Consider the following 20701-nt stretch of genomic DNA (forward strand, 5'->3'; position numbering starts at 1 on the left):
TAGACTTACTTTATTTAAAGATGAAGTCCATGCGCCTGTCCTTCTTGACAAAGATGTCGATCACAGCGGTGTAAAAGTCAGCTGTCTTGGCCTTCAGCTTTATGAGTCTCTCTTTCTCAATAAATGTGAGAGCCAGCGATGAAAGTCTTCCTTGCTCTGTTCTGTTGCGGCTGTAGGTTTTGATGCGTTTTAAGGCATAAAATGACCTCTCCAACGATGCTGTGGTGGCTGGAATGGTCAACACCAACTTCAGCAGTTTTGTTGCCTCTGGAACAGTCTGTTCAAGGTCATTTTCAACCAGGAAAGCCAGCAGTTGCAGTCGGCCTTTAGCCTCCCAAAATATAATGCTTGTCATTATTAGTGAAGCTGTGCAGTTTTGCGTCATCAAGGTGAGCTGACAGATCATCAAAATTTTTACTGTCAAGTAAAGCCAGAAAATCAAGCTCTCTAAGGTTCTGGAATCGTGCCTCCATTTGCTAGCCAATGCTATCCAGGATGCTGTGAAACAACTTTCGTCTCTCCACTGGGGTCTGCTGCTTGCTGCGCTTGTTGCTGTCGATGAAATTCAGAGCTTCACACCACTCCTGAAAACAATCATAAAATGAGTCAAATGACTCGCGCTGGTTGTTTAAGGCTTTCATGGTGTCGCTGATACGAAGGGAACGGAATCCTATGTCCATCACCTTGGCCTGAAGAACATGGAACTGATGCATTTGTCTCTGTGAATATCGCGCTGTACACCAGGAGAAGAAAGCAGGTGGAAGCTTTAGAGAGCCAGAGACTGAATCCAGAGGCCATAACTAGAGCTTGTCCATCCCATTCATCAGGGTTTTCCTGAATAAGGTTGAACATCTCACAAAGCTCTACATGGTTGGAAATGATGGTTTGAACAAGCCTGGAGTTTGAGTTCCATCTAGTAGCTGCTGTGCGTGGACTTGCTAAAATAAACAGCAAAACAAGGCAAGCCAAGGCAAGGCAAATGTATTTGTATAGCGCATTTCATACACAAGGCAGCTCAATGTGCTTTACATGATCAACAAGTGCAACAGAAAACATTCAACAGCTTAAAATCAATAAGAACATTTAAAATCATCAGTAAAATTAAATAAAATCATCAACATGACCAAAAATCATACGCAGTAGAGAAAAAAAGTGCCTTTAACTTTGATTTATAAATGTTCACATGTGATGCTGACTTCAGCTCTGCTGGCAATTTGTTCCAATTCTTTGCAGCATAACAACTAAATGCAGCATCACCATGTTTACTGTGAGCTCTGGGCTCCACTATCTGACCTGTGTCCATAGATCTGAGAGACCTGCTAGAGCAAGGCCCTCCATAGTCTTAAAAAACACTTTACACTCATCTGTGCAGACTGTGAAAGGAGAAGGTTCAGTTTATGACCGTAGCAGGGAGTAAACATTGCTTCTGGGACCATTTCTCAGATTTTTACTTGCACTCCATTTAGCTGGGATGCCCGTAACTGCCGCACCATCATAGGTTTGCGCTACCAACTTGTGTTCACAGTTAAACTTGTCCAGTACACCAAACACGTTGTTACTGATTGCTGACGCTCTCCTGCCATCACTAACATTAGCGAAGCCCTAAAAAGCCTCCTTCACCTCACTGCCAGAGACGTACCTTAAAATGACTGAGAGATGAGCCTTGTTTGTGATGTCTGTAGTTTCATCTACCTCCACGGCAACAAACTGAGCAGCACTCACTTTGTCTTTAATGTCATCCATCAGAACATGTGCAATGGCCTCAATCAAGTCATTCTGAATTCAGTTTCTGTCGATGAAGCCAAGTGGGAAGCTAAATCTCTATCCTTAGTGGCTAGCAGGTGCAGCAGCTCAATGTAATTTCCCCGGTTCGAAGAACTTTCAATCTCATTGTTTCCACTGAGAGCGAGCTCTTGTTTACAGAGGAAATACACAACATCAATGAGACTTTTAAGGATCTCTCTGGTTTTTTTTACTTTCTCATTGTACATGCTAACACCCAGTTGTCGTTGCTCATCCAAAGCCAGGTCAATTCTGCTGTTGTTAAATGTTTTCAGAGCAATATTGCTCTGTATGTGGATCTCTGACTTTTCATGTTTGGCTATGCCACAGGGCAAGTTGTTCAAATCTCAGTATCCCGCATTTGTCCAGACCTTGTCGGTGGTGCCACGGCCACCAAACTGCAAACATGGGAAGCAGTGGGGCGTATCCACAAAGCCAATCCTTTCTTTTGTACCATTTGTACCATTCACTCTGGAAAATACAAATACAATTTTCTGACCTTTCTTTTGCTGAAGGTCTTGTAGCTCAGGTGTTGGTCTCCTATCTTTTAAAAGCTATTGTTTTTCCTCAAAAGAAAGTTGTGAAAATGTCTTTATCCTCTCTAGCACTGTCATTCTTCCTGTCGTGTTATCCCGCCCATTAGCTAGAAAACATAGCGACACAGCGCCCGCGCTGTATCAATTCACTAATGCACTGTGATCATACATATAGCATTTAGCAAGAGCAATGCTACGTCCCAAGGCAGCGCGGCGATCTGTCTTTTTACGTAAATGGTTTTCATATTGGGGAACTGACTGCACATGTGCAAACACATATAAACACTGATATGAAGGGCAAAGGCAAAGCAGCAGTGTGCCTTTGGGAGAGGGTGTGGCCCCTCCCAAAGGCACACTGCTGCTCGGCCTCCACCGTAATACAGCGCAGGAGTGAGAGTGACTTGTGCAGCAATTCGTCCTACCAGGTTTCGTCATTTGGGCTATAAAAAACACAAAGTGCTGACATTTTCAAACTCACAAGTATTGTAGGCTATGGAAACTTGGAAAATTATTTATAATTATTTTATAATTAAAACAAATAATCAAAATTAATTCATTAATTTCAATTCACCCTGGGGTAGGCACTGCCTACCCTGACTGCACGTCACTGATTAGGATAATTAACGTTCCCATTAAAGCATAGTTCCAAGTTTCCCAAGATGCATTTGGAACCAACAACAATAACCTGAATCTAAATAACCTGAGGCTAAATATCTCTGTTGATTCTTCACCTTTAAAAGTTGTGAAAACATTTTAAGCGAGAAAGTGATTAGGTAGAATATCAACATGTGCTCATTTGATTCATAAAACTCATGTATACACTTTTCAGAGTTTTTCGGAGACCGTCCATTGTGCTACTGACAAAACAAGAGCCCTATTTACAGAAGAGCTCAAAAACTAATGGAAGACAAAAAGAGATGCTTTTATTTTGAAAAGGGGATGCTTGATTTTTAGCTTAAAGCCAGTCCCAGGACCATTTTATATTCCGCTCCCAATGCATCATGGGATGGTTGAGTATGACGTGTGCCCACCGTGCATACATTTGAGTATTTTGTTGCGTACTCAATCTTTTCATACTATCTAATGTGAACGCACTAGATACTTATTTCGACGTCACACTTAGTAAAAGCAGTACATTAGTATGAGATTTCAAACACAGCAAGTCTTTCTGTTCTGCACCTAAAGACCTTAAACAGAGGCTTTGATAGGGGAAATGCTCTCCGCTCTGCCAAAGCAATACGTCTGTCTGAGACACAAGGTGAAAAGGTCTCAATCTCCTTAACGCTAGATTAAGGAGCAGCTTGATCAAGGCGTCTTAAGTGCTTCGTTTTGGAATCAGGATCAATAGCCACTAAGAAGAATTGAGCGAGGAGCTTCAATAGGTAGAGCTGATTGAATAGAGGCTAATGACTTCTCAGAAGCCCTTACAGAAGAGAAATGGCCCACGGTGTATAACCTGCCCATTTGTTGTTGTTGTTTTGGTTTTTTTTTTAGCTTTCTTTCCTTTGCCTTATTCAGTAAAGGTTACACACATTCTGCACTGAGGCCTCTCATGACAAAGCAGACATACAGCACAGGGTGAAAACATGTTTTCTACACCATGGAGCCAGGATGTGACAAATAGGGGATCGAAAGGGTCAATCCGCACGTATTTGTGAAGACCCGTGAAAACCTGTGCTTGTTTTTCTTACTTCCCAATAAACAGCCCAACCAATTATGTGTAATAACCACCCTCAATCGCCACCATGAGAACCAATCCCCTCCCTGTCTCTGTGGTTTTAGGGTTGAAACCCAGTCGAGGAGTGCCCAGAATTAACCAGGATTAGCCTCGGATTGTCACGGATTACTCAGGCTGGAGAGAGATTAAGGATGATTGCCAGTTTGGGGAGGGAGGGACTAACAGCTGATGATAGTGAGGGAAGTCCTTGTACATGTGCGCTTTAAGGTGAACACCTTGGGAAATATTAGATAGTGGTTGCCACTTTTCACAATATGTTGTCCCCAAAACACACACACACACACACACACACACACACACACACACACACACACACACACACACACACACACACACACACACACACACACACACACACACACACGCACACAGATTATTGATGGGTGTGTCGTTTAGCTGTGGTAGTTAAATGCACCTCAAATCTTCATGATTGGAAACCCAGACAAAGTCACGGGACTGAAAACTGTGAAGCAAGTTTTAGTCACCCAGTATCTTGCAGGTGTATTGCATCATTTTGTGTCTGTGGAGCCATCATCTTTCACGTTTCTGTGCTCAAATTTTCAGGTGGAGCAACACTTTTAGACCCATGTGTAAAAGAAGATATTTATCTTGTATATTTACCTTTAAAGGAGTAACAGATTAATTTCAGTATAACACGTGTAATTTATACAGTCTATTACAGCTTGTCTTGCAATACCCTTGATGTTTAGAGGACATTTTTTAGGACAAAACACTGAACAGTCACACAATCTAGGATCTGCTCCTAAACACAATAGAGCAACGATGGGCAACTTTCAGGGGCTGCAAAATGTAATTGAATCTGATCTGAGGGTCACATGATCAACATTTATGTCTGCAGTAAATTAAAGAAACACACAGGAAACAACAAATAACTGTGTTTTTTTTAGTAGTTTTGTGTATTTTATTGTTGTTTTGTGTGTTTTTAGAGTTCTTTTGTTTATTCTTGCTGATGTTTTATATATTTTTCTGTTCTTTATGTGTATATTTGTGTTTTTTTTTGGTGTGTTTTTGGATAAATTTAGTGTATTTTTTTTGTACTTTCCTGTAGTTAGGGGTCATTTTATGCATTTATTGTGGGGGGCTGCACAAAATTAAACAGAATGCTGAATGTTCAGTTCATCTTTCCCTAATCAGATGTCATTACAAACTTTTAAACTTCCTGAAATCATGCCAAACATGCTTGATACAGTTAATGACTAACTAAATTGTCATTAATGTCAATTTATACACAGCAGAAATGTGCTGAAACAAGCAGAACATTAAATCATGCAAGATTTAGGGTCCAGCTGTTTGCTACACTTGCTAAAGCTAACATTAGACCGCCCGCTTTACAGTGGTTTAGTCTGTATATTATAGATATTTCTATTTCAGAAGGTGAAGTCGGTCCCATCGCTTCATAACACGTCAGATTTTGCAATCCATTATCGCTTCAATATCAGCAAAAAATTACTGGATTATATTGGCCTTTTTCTAAAATCTCTGATATAATCGCTCCAATACTTAATTTGTTAATATTGGATTTATTCAGGTTATTTTTTAGGGTTTTCTACTTTTTTTTTTTTATTCTATTCTATATTACTATTTTATATTATTTCTAAAATAAATACTACTAAAAAACAAACAAACATTGTTGTTTACATGGTTTTATCCTTTGTCTACACTCTGCTCTAGAACTGTCCGTCACTTAAAATGTGTCCAACTTTACTTTCTTTTCTTTCAGTCCTTTCCCTCACTTCCACTGCATTACAACATTTGATTTAGTGCACGTTTGATATTTTAGTCCCTCAATAATGAAGGTTTAAAGTTGAATGTATTTAACACGAAAACCTCTTATTGTTAAGGAAAAGACAACCAAATAAAAATGCATGTTTTCAGGGACATAATGCATTAAACAAATGCATCTTAATCAGAGAAGCTTGGATTAGAGGATTAATTCATGTCCTCAGTCATAAAGTGTACCAACCTAATGATGTTTTACAGCGGGCACGGCTAGAAGAGTTCCCTGCTAAATGAATTGAATTGTAGGTGCTCTCTTAAAGGTTGTAAAATTCAGGGTTAGACAACCTTTAGCAAATATTTAAACTAAATAATAAACCATCATTATTTTGTTCTAATATACAATACTTTCTCGTCACTTCCTATAACACAGAATAAATTCCTTGATTGTTTGGATATTCAAGCATGACACAACATGTCATCTTATAAATCAGAAAAACATCTGCATTCTGCATTAAAATGTAGGATTTTATCCCCCCAGTTGGAAATACATATTTCCCTCTTACAGTCTTGAGTATAATTCAACCATCTGCTCATCTCAACTTCAAAGCTTTAACTTTGTGTGTTTGGTTAAGTTTAGAGAGAGATTTCTTAGATATAATTAAATAATTTCATTAAATAAATTCTAACTCAAAGGGCCTATGCTCCAAATCTAGATCATAATATCCTGGATTAATCTCATATCCGATTAACCTCATCTAACCAAACATTCCCTGTCAGAGCGAAGCTGTCCTACGTCAGTCGATAATTTAAACCAAGTGTTTTCAGCCTCGGTACGTGCGCATTCATATGAAAATCACCATGGTAACTTAGGCTGAACACCTTACCTGGTCAGGACCAGGTTTTGTTCTGGCTAGGATGTAAGTGAGTGCTAAGCCCCGCCTGATAAATAGAGGTCTACCTGAATATATGAAAAATATGTGCCTGTAATAAAGTGAAACTGATCAGAGCACTGTCCGTTTATCATCTAAAGGATTAATAATAAAATAAAATAATCTCATACTTTTACACATTAACAGTGTCAGCAACTTCCTGCCTATGTTTTTTCATTCCTGCCTTTTCTGTAACAACACTGTTGTTTTTGATCTGAATTATGGATTTTATATCTTCATAGTTTTAAACTTAAGCTGAACACCTGACCTGGTCAGGACCAGGTTATGAACTGGATCAGATCTGAGTGGATATAAAAGCTCCGCCTCCTCACCATTCCATCGCGGTGCGCGCTGCGATAACACTGTTGCTGTTTGCTGTCATCGTGGTTTTGAATTCATTATATTTGTTCGAGATCATAAGCTGTTCCTCGCTCTGCCAGGTTTCTCCACCACTTTTATGGAAGCGCGCACATTGCCAACCTGAAATCACTTGGCTTAAATTAGCGTGTTGTTATCGTCCTTCGTATGACAGCTTCTCTCTGACAGGGAATGTTTGGTTAGGTGAACTCCTCTAACAGAAAGATATCCCAGATATACTAATCTAGCTTTGTAGTATAGGCCCCGTATGACTGGGCATGGATTGTGCATGAATGTTGGTGGTGGTCGTAGGAGTGAAATGGCAACCACGCTTCTGTCAGTATGCCCCAGGGCAGCTGTGGCTACAATGTAGCTTACCACCACCACCGGTATGACTGATGTGAGTGACTGGTGTGAATTAATAATGGTTTGTGTAACACGCTTTAAGTCTCCTTAAAAAAAAAATATTATTATTATTATTATTATTATATAAAGCAGGGCTGACAATGAAATGCTTGGGTTGTCTCTAAAAACAGGCCTACTACTAAGTTTCATAAAGTTCCCAGTTCTAGCTTTGTATTGAGTTTTCCAACTGGCTCCATTGTTCCAGTCGACTGCCATGGTATTTATTGCTCTTATAGTTGTTTGAAACTCTTTCTCTGCCACTTACGCCACTCTCCATTTCACACTTTCTCTCTGACATAAACACACACACGCACACACACACACACACACACACACACACACACACACACACAGGAGAGCTAATCACAGCTAGGTTCAGGTAGTGAGGCACTGGGACTGCTGGTGATTGAGCCTCCCTGGTGGATTGGAAGCAGGAATCTGACAGACTCAGATAAAAGGCTGTTTGGAGTTGCCTGCAGCATCAAACAGCCTCAGCCTGCCTGCCTGCCTTCCCCCACTCTCTACCACCTCCTCTCCTCCATCACCTTCCCGTGCCTCACTTCTCCCTCTTTTTTGGTTTACGCTGTTGCTATGGTTACGCTCAGTCAGAGGCATCACGTCTCACAGAGAGGAACATGTCAGAGCGCTGCTCTCGCATCACGCTTTGCCACGTGTCCTCTTTCATTCCTACTATTTGGTTTTGATTAAGCGTCCATTATCGTGTTCGTGGCTTCAGTTTCAGTGTGTTTCATCACTGAGCATTGGGCTTGTGAACATTTTGTCAAAGTATTAAGGAGAACCCCCATCCTTTTAACAGCTCTAATAGTCCGTCTCTCCTTTCTGATTTCGTCCTCCAAAAAGAAAAGAGTCCAATTAAGAAAAACAACAAAAATACATAAAATTACAATATATCAGGCAAAACAGCAACAAAGATACACAAAATGTCGCCAAAAACACACAAATCAGCAACAAACATACACAAACTGAAAACTAAAATACATAATAATTAGAATATACACAATGACGACAAAAATAATTAGAAGAAATATTAAAAATAGCAACAAAAATACACAAAATGTCGTCAAAAACACACAAAACAGCAACAAACATACACAAACTGAGAACTACACTACAACACAACAAAAATACACATAGGACAACTAAAATAATCAGAATAAATATTAAAAATAACAACAAAAATACACAAAATGACAATATATCAGGCAAAACGGCAACAAAGATAGACAAAGTGTCGCCAAAAACACACAAAACAGCAACAAACATACACAAACTGAGAAATACACAACAACAAAAATACACACAATAACTCAAAAAATACACAAAGGAAAACTAAAATGATCAGAAGAAATATTAAAAATAACAACAAAAATACATAAAATAACAATATATCAGGCAAAATGGCAACAAAGATTCACAAACTGAGAACCCTTTCAGATTTTCTCCTCCGTAAAAAAAAAAAATGAGTCCCATTAAAAGAGCGTGATTTGAGTGGAGGATGGGGTAAAATGACCTGTTGGGAATCACGCTGTGGGGACAGCAGGTATATGCAGAGGAGGCTTTTTCTACATGAATGAAAATAACAGTTGGAGAGACACAAGATGGATTTGAAGCCCACTTAAAACTGAATTTCTCCTGTAAACATTTTGCGAGAAAAGCGATTACCTGCTGCTTTGGATGCTGTGATTTCGTAATACTGCACGACAACAAAGAGGCATCACCTTATTTCAGCTTTCAGACCTGAGTGTGTGTGTGTGTGTGTGTGTGTGTGTGTGTGTGTGTGTGTGTGTGTGTGTGTGTGTGTGTGTGTGTGTGTGTGTGTGTGTGTGTGTGAAATTGATCACTGAATTGATGAATAGTCATCTGTCTGTATGTATGTTCACTTTTTAAGACGAATGAATGAATGAAGAAAGTGGTGTGAGACGATGAGAGGATGGAGGCTGAGAGAGAGGCAGACTGAGCCATGTTGTGATGAAGAGTGGCTGGGACACGAGGTGAGGAAGATGAAGGGGGCTGAGAGGGGGAAAATTGGACAGGAGGCGGTAGTGAATGAAGATAGAGAATGGTTTGAGATACCAGGAGACGTAGATTGTGAGCTATGTGCAGGTAATAAACAAGGCAGAAATAGATAGATATCTCAGGAGAGGAAAAAGAAAAGTGTGTGATTGTGCGTGCAGAGTTAAAGGGGGGATTTCTCCCCAAAGTAAAAAGCAAAAAGTGAGGTAAAGAAAGAGAGTGGAGGGACTGGAGAGAGTGTGCATAATGGTATAAGGAGGGAATTTGGAGGAACATGCTGTACTTAGGCTAAGTTGGCCAGCTGGGATGATGCGTATCCCTCGCTAAGCTCTCCTTTAGGCAGGCTTAGATCTCATCAACTCACTCCAGGTTGGCAACACTTTCAAATGCCGCTGCGTAGCCCTGGATTAGCTATACAGGATTCACTCAGACACTTAAACAGGGAGACTGGGGAGGCATCTTATTCTATAGCACACACACACACACACACATACAAAAAACACTCCCAAGCCTTTTAACTGTCCTCCCTTTAAAAACTCGCTACAGAAGAATACAGTGATTTCAAAAGAGTTTAAATGTCCATCCCCACATCTCTCCTTTTTCATGCCCTCTATCACAGACGGGGCCACTTGTGGCCCTCGGGATAATTTTGTGCAGCCCCCAAAATTGTAAATGCAAAAACATTTAGAAAAATATAAAAAACCAAAGGCAAAATAACAAAAACAATCTTTACAAAAATATTAGAATAAAATTTAAAAACAAAGGATAGCAAAATACACAAAAATACACAAAATACCTCCAAAAACACGCAAGAAATTAAAAAACAATAAAACAACACAAAAATTCACCTTTTTACTCTAAAAATCTTAATTTCATTTCAGCATATTGATTTGGATCTCCACCAAGATTTAACAGAATCTTGCATGGCATAAGGTCTGTATTTGGTTAAAATGACCTAATCCTGCTATTAGACAAAAAAAACAAAATGCCTCTGAAGCTACTACTTTTTTTGCAGTGATAATTATTTGAAAAAACGCACAACACGACTACAGAAATGCTCTAAAATATACAAAACTACAGCAAGAATACACAAAAATAACTGTAAAAACACAAAATGAGAGGAAAATCAACAAAAAGACTCTATAAACATGCAAAGCCTGTATTATTTTCCGTATTAATGCTCAGGTTGATCATTATTCCCTAAATGATGATATGACGTTAATAATGTGACCCTTGGGTCAGACAGTCACACTTTTGTGGCTGTGATAACAGTTGCCCAGCTCTGCTCTATCACATTCCAGGCTTGTGTATGAGTGTTTTTTTTTTCTTCTGCCAATTCACACTGCCCTCTACTGCCCCTCCCCTCCCCCTTCTGGGCCGTCTCTGGTTAGATATCAGGCTTTCATTTTTGGAGGCTCTGAAATCGATATGGACTGTCTGTGATTGGTTTGCCTCTCGTGATTCATTTCTGTAACCTTGGTGATGGTTTGATGTGGAGGCTGCACCCATGTCCATATTATGACTTGTAAGCGTGTGCACAGAGGAGAGGCTGGTCAAGGGAGGTATCGATTGGTCTCTCACTCTCAACGTTATCTTGGCTATTCCCTCTCTCCTCTGCTTTTTCTTCATCTGTTTTTCACTTGTCATGCAGCCTTGATAGTTTAGCCTTTTTTTTTCTTTTCAAAAGTCTATGTGTTTTCAGAAAATGATTATTTACCCCCAATGTTCCCACTGGTGATAATATTTATCTCTTTTCTCCTCTCCCTCTTTCTCCATTCCCAACTCTGTCTGTTCTCACTTTTCTTTCTCCAGAACTCGATCAGACACAACCTGTCACTGCACAGTCGCTTCATCCGTGTTCAAAATGAAGGCACTGGAAAGAGTTCCTGGTGGATGTTAAATCCTGAAGGAGGGAAGATGGGTAAAGGACCCAGAAGACGTGCAGCATCTATGGACAACGGCACACGCTACCTGAAGACCAAAGGTCGCATCAGTCGGAAAAGAGCCGGGGCCATGGGTCTTGGAAGGGGACAGGGACAGGGAGGCGGACCACAAATGCAAGGCTCCCCTGAGCACGGCAGTCCCGCTGGAAAAGGAGGTGTTGGCATGAGTGGAGAGGAGTTTGACACTTGGACTGAGCTTCATTCTCGTACTTCCTCTTCTGCTTCCACGCTGAGTGGCTGTCTGTCTCCAATTCTAGGCGAGGTGGAGGTGAAAGAACCAGAAGACGGCGTGCTTTCCTGTTCAGCCTCCCCAAGATTATATCCCAGCCCCACCAGCAACCGCTCCCCAGCTTTGGGCACTGGGGGCCACTGTCCAACTGTGGAGCTGCCTCAGCTCACTGACCTGACGGGGGCAATCAGCCTCGATGAGAGTGGCTATTCCCAGCCACCCCAAATCAAATGCAATGGTTACCCCTATGTGCCTGGGCCCAAGGCAGAGGGTTCCTATGGTGGGGCAATCTATGGACAGCCTCCTATCGGAATGCTCCGGCACCACACTCCTATGGAAACTATCCAAGAGAACAAACCAATTGCCTTTCAGCGCCCGTTAAGGGGATATTCAGAGAATAATGCCCTCCAGAGTCTACTTACCGGAAGTGCTTCGTACTGTAGTAAAGATGGAGTGCTGGGTCAGGGCCGTGAACCCCATACCCTCATGACACAGGAAGCCAACGGTGTTCTCAGTCAGCACAGACACAATCAGAATCGCAGTCACAATCATAACCACAATCACAGTCAAGACCATGCCCACAACCCCAGTTTACACAATGGCCGTAGCTCGGTGCATGATCAGAATACAATTCATCATCCGGACCACGATCAGGGTCACAAGCACCAAGCCGGCCTGGATTACAACCACAGTCACAAGCCTCACCTGGCGCACGACTACGGTGAAAGCCATGATCACGGACACAGTATTAAGGATCACAACTCTCGCTCCAATCAGATGCACAATCAAACCCCGCACAATCCTCATAACCCTATGCACAGCAGGCCACACCACCAGGCCCTGTCGCCACGGGTCAGCACTGACATCCTGCAGCCCTACAGTCTTAAGACCTCAAACCACTATGGACCCCGACCTCAGCTCACAATGTCCCGTACTCTGCCAGCCAACCCTGCTGGTGTCATCGATGTTCCTCAGGACCCCTGTCGCCTAGCTTCAGCTTCCCATCCTCGTCACCAGCCTTACCCTGCAGCTCACCATCTGGGTGTGGCTGACTCGTGGCACAGCTACTACCAAAACAACCACCAGCCCGGGAACACTGGTTACCAGGAACAACAACAGAACTCCCATAGCAGAATGCCTGCCAGTTTGGAAATGGATAACGGTCCAAATAGCCTGGACTGTGATGTGGACTCTATACTGCTCAATGACTTTATGGACACAGAGAGCATGGACTTCAACTTTGATGGCTCTCTTTCTCAAGGAGTAGGCATGGGGATGGGGCTGAGTTTAGGGGCTTTTGCTTGCCCTCCAGTGGCACACAGCAGCCAGAGCTGGGTGCCGGGGTGAACTGAGGCCTTAGGCTGTGGACACACATCGCTGGTCTGCTAGGCTACACTGGTGACGGGCTATATTTGTTGTCTGTGACTTTGCTTCTCTCAGACAATGTGTATTGTCATTTTGTTTCCCGGGGTCTGCCCGTTTTCCCACATTGTACACTTTCTCTCTTTGCCACTCTGTTTATGAAGCTTTTGGTCTCCATATTGAACCTGCCCTCACTGAGCCCAGCTCTGAGAATGACCCTTACACCCTCATTGTTGATGCCCTTCAGTTCTGTTCTGTGGATTTTTATGCTCATCTCTTCCTGCCTGCCCTAAGCTCTCAAGCACTTTACATCCATCTTTTCACACAGATGCAGTAATACAAAGACTAAGTAAAGTCACATTATCTATTGGAATAAGTTAGTGTATGTAATCTGGTTTACAGTATTTTCCCCTCCTAACAACACGATCAAACAGATGCATAAATATCTTCAGTATACTGTACATGTGTGCTCATGTTAAAGTATGAGGAGAAATCTGGGGTCAGTAGGACTTCTCCTTTGCTGGTGGACATTGGTTGTCGCTGTACTGCTAGGACAGACATCCATCAGGCAACTATCAGCAGCGCTCCATTGAAATGCAGCATCCCATCTTTAATCTCCAAAGTAATACCAGAGTGATGCATCCGTGTTGCAAATCTAATGCGCTACTCTCTGTTTTTTCAACCCCCACCTATCCCTTTTCAACTTCGGACATACTGGCTTAATGTGTTTGGGTGAAAGTGATGATTAAAGTCACTCTGCACTAAATAGAGGAGGGATTGAAAGGGGTGATGTCAGGGAGGGAGGAGAGGGGAGATGATAGGAGAGGAGAAATGCAAATATTCCCTCTGTGCCTCTTGGTCTCCATTTTGTGGATTTATGTAGCTTTCCCCGTAATGAAATAAGCAACGATCAGAGCCTTCTCTACAATCCAGAGGAGCTCCCTGATTGGCCGGCGCCGGCTTGTCTCAGCAGCGGCACCTTCACCGGCTGACCCTGTAACAGCCTTGCGAGCTTGCTGCGGTCAAGCCGGGGACGTTGATGGAGCTGCCGTCCTCAGACCCTGGGCAACCTTGTGTAATTCACTAACCCTCGGTTCAAGCCCACTCAGTGCTTTTCACTCCTGTGAATTGCACGCTGATGAACAGCGTCAGCAGATTACTATGTGGCGCTATCTCCTCTTCCCAGACTCCCTCCTATCGCGCCGCCCCATCCTCAGGTTACTCTGAGGGTAAACAAGAGTAATTAACCGCCAAACAAGATGGATGATTTATGCAAGTGTGTGCATTGGCTCCAAGTCATAATTCTTCTCCGAAGCACAAGGACGACCATTTTTGAGAGGTGTGGCACCCGGCAACAAGGTGGCCCAGTGATTGGCGTTCTCATTGTGTCCTCTAAGTCCTACAAGCATCCTCTGGCCCCAGCTTTATTTTGCTATTGTCTTTTCTTGTGCTTGTTCCGTAATTGTGTAGTCGTTTGTCCTGTTTCAATGCAGTGTGGATTGGAGCTTTAGTGTGCATTTCGTTTTCATTGTTTTGTGGCAAGAAAAACAAACAAAAGTGGTTGCCAACCCTTGATTTTGGTACCTGTTCCACTTCACACTGAAACAATAACAAGAGCAGGAATAACGGTAGACAGAGAATGGGAGGGAAGGAGCGAGGTGAGTAGAGCGAGTTGAAATTTTCCAGCTCGGGAGCTCTCTGTAGAAATGGCTGTTTGAATCAGGCCAAATGTCAAGTGCTGCTCAGGCAGCTCCGGTGAGCTTTGACCACAAAGCCACTCCTGCTTTCCGATCAAGGACAATGACGGGTATTTCCATGCACATTTCTTTTCAGTTCTTCATTCTTGATCTTGGTTTCTTTTTGCCCTTTCATGATTTAGGATTGCCCATTGTTGTATCCCAAGTGTAATTTGTTTTCTGGCCAGCGTGCACTGTGTGTACATGTAGGCCTATCTTCTTATGGGTGCGTGTGTGTGTGTGTGTTATTGTAGCAGAGTGATGTACAAGAACTGATTAAGGGAATATTGTTGGGAATTAGCTTGCCCTGGTGTTGTCCATGCCTGGCTGAGTGCAGCATACATAATATATACAGTTTATATTTATTGGTTGGGAAAATGGGTCTACAGTGGACCTTCAGATCCCTCACTCCTTTATCTATGTAATGAGAAAGAGCCAAAATGCTATTTCTGTTGACCAACATTCATTCTGTACATAATCTATATTGATAAAATTATAAATTTTTTGCAAATATCAATTTCTTTTCTAAAATGATGTATCTCCTCATCTAGTGACTGTACAATAAAAACAATTATGAACATGCTTGTTTCGTTTATTTTTTATTTTTGTCTCTTTGGGTTTCATAAATACACATCAACACAAACCGTGTTTAGTTTGGTTTTAATACATGTAAACCTATGTAGCCAGATAGGTAAGGTCATTGGAATGGCCAGATTACAAGTAACATACAAGCTTTAGATTGTGGAAAGAAATCCTAGTATGGCGAGAAGTCGTGGACACACAAGCAGCATCTCCACCATCCAATCAATCCTTACAACATTGTATCATTTAATCAATAAAGTTTAGTCCAGTTTGAGGTGTAAAGTCCACACACATTTGCACACAGCATGACTATAACGGTGCTTTGGCCTACAGTGAGTGTATTGTATTCAATTTGTAGTCGTGTGGTATTATTTTGTGTATTTTCTGTGTGTTGGGAGTTATTTTGTAAATCATCCATTAATTCCTTTTTCAACCTACTTGCTCCTTTTCAGGGTCACAATCATTTTTTTTTTTAAATAATTGTCTCTTCTTTTTGTGCACATTGTGCACATATGGTGTTTTTCAAAGAGGAGGCTCTGGTCCATTAGGGTGAGATAGACCAGACCCCCACCTCCCAACATATCCACCACCATAGACAATATATGTTACATTAACATATAATGCAAATGTGATTACTCATGACAACATGCACTATCATCATGTGTCTTCCCTCCAAAAATTCCACTGTTCTTTTGTTTGTTTGTTTGCTCACTTCATGTCTTTGTCTCAATATTTGTTTGACCAACCGATCAAAACTAATTCCTCCTATTTTTGGTGGCCTAAGATAGACCAGCACGTCTTTGGAAACCAAAAGCAGCTATTTTGGCACAATTAAAAAGGTGAGACATTGTATGGCGCAATAAAACTATTTCTGATTCTGCGTTGTGTGTTTTTGTTGTCGTTTGGTGTAACGCTGTTCTGTTTTGTATGTTTTTGACATTTTTTTGTGTGTTTAAAAAGTCATTTTTTTGTTTTTGTTATATTGGTGGTTTTAGTCGTCTTGTGTGTTTTTATGTAATTTGGGGTAGTACAAGTTTAGACTCAGGGCCACATGTGGCCCCCAGGCCGTTAGATGCCAATGTCTGCAACAAGATAACAGTTCATTTCTGGCTTTAGATAATATATAACAAAACTAGAATGGGAGGCAAGAATATTTTCTTTTTCAAAGATAGACAATCTATTTTGTTTTCTATTTATCTTGTCCCTATTAATTATAGGCTTTTCAAACTAAAATGGTTACAATGTCACAGAATAAAAGGGACTAACCTGTATTTGGCTAATATGTGTGAGCTCAGCTTCATGAAGCTTTACTAAACAAAAGCATCACCCAAACCTTCTTTGTTTTGTGGCTTTGTGTGTGTGTGTGTACAGGTGTGTGTGTGTGTGTCGTCTAGCGCCTTTGCGATAAGGCTCGTTAGCAACCCGATGCTGTGCCACAGCTGTGTCTGTCCCAGCGGAGACTTCCTCACTGAGGGACCGAGTGCATCTGCAACGCCATACTGTGCCAGACACACACGGCTGTCTTCTAATCACCCCCCAACACCTCTGTGACCGCGTTTCTGCAGCAGAGAGAAAGTTAAGTTAAAGCTAGCTAGTTAGAAGCAGGTCATCTAACAAGATGGCTGAACCAGGTACAGCTGGAAGACGGCCACACCTGAACCCTTCACACACACAATAACACAATAACTTTCAGCTCTTTAAAATATGCCTCTCGGATGCTAGTTAGTTGTTGGTGGAGTGAGGGAGACAGAATGTATAATAAGGACCGGCTCTTACTACACCCTATGCAAATGTGACGCCTGGCGTGTCAGAGGCTTGATGGATCTGTTCTGACAGACACGGTGACAGCTCGGTGACAGCAACTTAAAAACCTACACTCCCTCTCTGTCTCCCCCCTCCTCTCCTCGTATATATTTACAGCCGGAGCATTTTAATGCACTTTTCCACCCTAATCTGACTGCGCGTGTTTCTCAGCAGCGAGTTCACACACTTCTCCATATTTCACAGGATATGGAATTTTGTGATCTGACAAAAGGTTGTTGGCTGATATCCGTGTGTGATATCTGTGTACTGCTGATCAACGCACAGGGTCTGCCAATAAATATTAGAAAAGACCTGAAAAGTCCTTTGACTGCTAATGAGGCCTTTTGAAATTCCCCGTGCTGTCCAGAGATGATGATTCTCAGGGTTTTTGGAGTCATTTTGTGTATTTGTGTTTGTTTTGTGTATTTTTACAGTTAACCAAACATTCTTTGTCACAGAACAGCTGTACTATGAAGCAGGATATCAACACGTTCGCTTAACCCTGGTGATTTTAGCCTGGCTACTTGCGTGTTCACATAAAAGGGGGAGAGATTGCAGAGTCAGAACAATCACAAACATGAAGAAACCATGTAGAGCAATTTACGTCACAATTGAGGAATAATTCTTTAAAAATATGAAGAATTAAAATCTATAATTCAGCCCAAAAACAACACTGTTGCTGCAGAAAAAGGAAGGAAGGAATGCATGAATTGATGAATGTTAATGCTTAAATTAGTGAGATGATACAATAATAATTAATGGGAGAATATACAGACACTGATCAAATTCACTTTATTAAGGCACATGCTGTACCTTGTCTGTGGCTCTGATGCTGCGTTCATAGAGATCATAAGATGGACAATATTTCTCAGTCCTTCCAGGATTTCATGGCCAGTTTCTGTGATTGTTGCAGCCTCAAATGCCTGATTTTGCCGCAGTATTTTCAAAAAACTGGCAAAAGTTGCACAATGTTGAGGCTTTGTTATTTTCGTTAACTTTGCCTAAAATGGTCAATTTGCCAAAAAACCTGATTGCCTTTGAATTCTTTCATAACAATACAGAAAAGACCTCAGATTCACAATAATTTAACAAGATGTGGATTATTTCCATCACATTTTAATGGTTTCCAGTGCAGAGAATCAGTTTAAGTTTTTGAAACAAAAATTGAAAAATCCTAAAATAAAAAAAATAAAAAATTGTTCTAATCAATGCACTCATGACTTTTGCTATAAACACTTTTGTTGCAGAAAAGTCTCATGTGTCAGCAATTTGTAAATGTGTGCGTGGAGTGACCACCAGGGGGCGGAGCACCAATAATATTGGACACTGCTGTCGTTTTAGACGGTACCTGTAATGAAGCTCTATCAAAGATTATCTATAATAATCGAGGTGTCATGAGGTTATTTTCTGTAAAAGTTTTTATAGCGCAGCAGGAGATCATGAAACATTTGCGTTCGTGAGACACGTTTGCTGCTATTTTGCTCGAAAGAGTCAGTTTGGCTGTTGTGACACAGTCTGCAACCAGACTAAATGTGATTCCTCTTGCACTTGGGTACGGACTTCAGCCTCGTCGTGTCGTCGAATCGACAGGAATCTTTTGTCAGAATGGAAAAAAATGCGTTAATTTACGGTGATTGGAAAGAATTGCAGGGCCGCGCAGAATTTGTGGGGAATGGCTGAATTTGCCTTAATAGTTTTTCTTAAATTCCTGAAGGGTCTGACTTGTATTTTATATAACCTAGATTATTTTACAGGACTGAGGCTCTCTGTGTGTCTCTGTAGAATACATGAATGAATTAATTCATCAGTCTGAAAGCTTTTTTTTATAATTGTATTTATAATTTTAGTATCATTTTGTAATGATTGTTTTTTTTTCTGTAATTCTGCACCTTTTACTTTTCTACCAGTAGCTCTAGCTATCTGTCATTGTGTTCTTAGGCGGAACAGATGGTGCACTACGGAAGCCTCACTTCTGTTAGTCTGCCCCAGGGAAGCTGTGGCTACAATAGTAGCTTACCACCACTAAGTGTGGAGTGAAACAATCTAAAGAGCTATGAGTGTCCAAAGAAGCACTATATAATTTGAATGCATTATTATTATTATCATTATTATTACATGTAGTGTTAAACTCTGACCACATATGCAGATATTGATTCAAAAAATATGTATACCTAAAACTATTCAGTTTTAATGAAGCCAAAAAATGTCGTATAGACTTATTATATAGAAATCTGATGTCAATGTCAAGCAGAATGATGTCATTTCAACAGGTCACAACACTGGATGTACACATTTGTCTGAACATAGCGGTACTTGGAAATAAAAAAAACAGTAAAACATACGTACCGCACTGCAACTATTACAAAAACAGCATTTAACACGATATCAATGGCTCTGGGATGAAAAAAACCAACGTTTTTTAGTCTGTTCGTCCTGGCCTTGTGAGTCGTGTTTTCTGCTGCACAAACAGAGGGAGATGATTTGCTCAGGCTGTTCCTGGATCATCTGAGGCAGATGGAACAATCTGGAGAATAGAATAGAATAAAACAGAACAGAAAGGAACAGAAAAAAATAGAACAATATAAAATAAAACAGAACAGAACACAATAGAATAGAATATAATGAAATAGAATAGCACAGAATAGAATAGAATAGAGGTGTTACTTGGGTGTAGCTTACTGTAGCAGATGACGGAAGACAAATCTGTTACCCATGTGTGTCATCAGACTGGCAGTGGCTGTGAAGTTCACTTAAAGGGGACATATCATGCTGAATACACTTTTACACTTTTAGCCCTTAAATGCATTTTGTTGTATATTTAGTGCTTAGAAGTACAGAAAAAATCAAATTAGTCTCTTCAGGTGCTCCGTAGATATCTTTCTATTCTGTTTTGGTCATATTTTATCTGTTTCGATTTTTCTATTCTCTATTACGTTTTTTGAACTATTACGTCACAGTATTTGCAGCGGAACTGCCAAATTAAGACATCAACTCCAGGCCCAACACTTCGAGCAATCCGCCATTTTTATTTCTCGCTGCAATTTTGTAGTCCAAGCTCAAGGATGTTGAAGTTACGAGAGGACAAGTCAAAATGTTCGGTTGTTGGATGTAGTAACCCACACGCTTCATTACACCATCTCCCAGCATCAGAACCTTTTCAAAGTGCCTGGTTGAGTTTTATTTTTTATGGAAATGTACCCACATCTGTGGATAAGGTCATTTTTGTGTGCGCTAAGCACTTCAAGGATGACTGCTTCATCAACCTCCACCAGTATAAAGAAGGATTTACCAAAAGACTTTGTCTGATTGAGGGTTCAATTCCTTCTATCTTTGGAGACGACGAACAGAGCACTTTGGTAAGCTGTAAATAACGCTAAAAAGTGTGATGATAAGACGTTATTATAATTATTACAATTGTTACATATTTTTTCAATAGCTGTATAATATTAAGGGAAGACAGGCAAGGCAAATGTGTTTGTATAGCACATTTCATACCGCAGGCAATTCAATGTGCTTTAATTTTCT

General features: G+C 41.0%; 1 protein-coding gene across 1 annotated transcript in view; it reads left to right on the forward strand.

The window, feature by feature from the left end:
• foxo6b (forkhead box O6 b) overlaps window positions 1–13825 on the forward strand; it is a 75935-nt gene extending 62110 nt beyond the window's left edge. Inside the window, exon 2 of the mRNA XM_028461779.1 lies at window positions 11334–13825. Coding sequence (XP_028317580.1) covers window positions 11334–13040 — 1707 coding nt within the window. The 3' untranslated portion in view covers window positions 13041–13825. The remainder of the gene's footprint in view (window positions 1–11333) is intronic.
• The last annotated feature ends 6876 nt before the right edge of the window (window positions 13826–20701 follow it).

The sequence above is a fragment of the Gouania willdenowi genome, chromosome 11, assembly GCF_900634775.1.
Source record: "Gouania willdenowi chromosome 11, fGouWil2.1, whole genome shotgun sequence".
In the NCBI taxonomy this organism is placed as follows: domain Eukaryota; kingdom Metazoa; phylum Chordata; class Actinopteri; order Blenniiformes; family Gobiesocidae; genus Gouania; species Gouania willdenowi.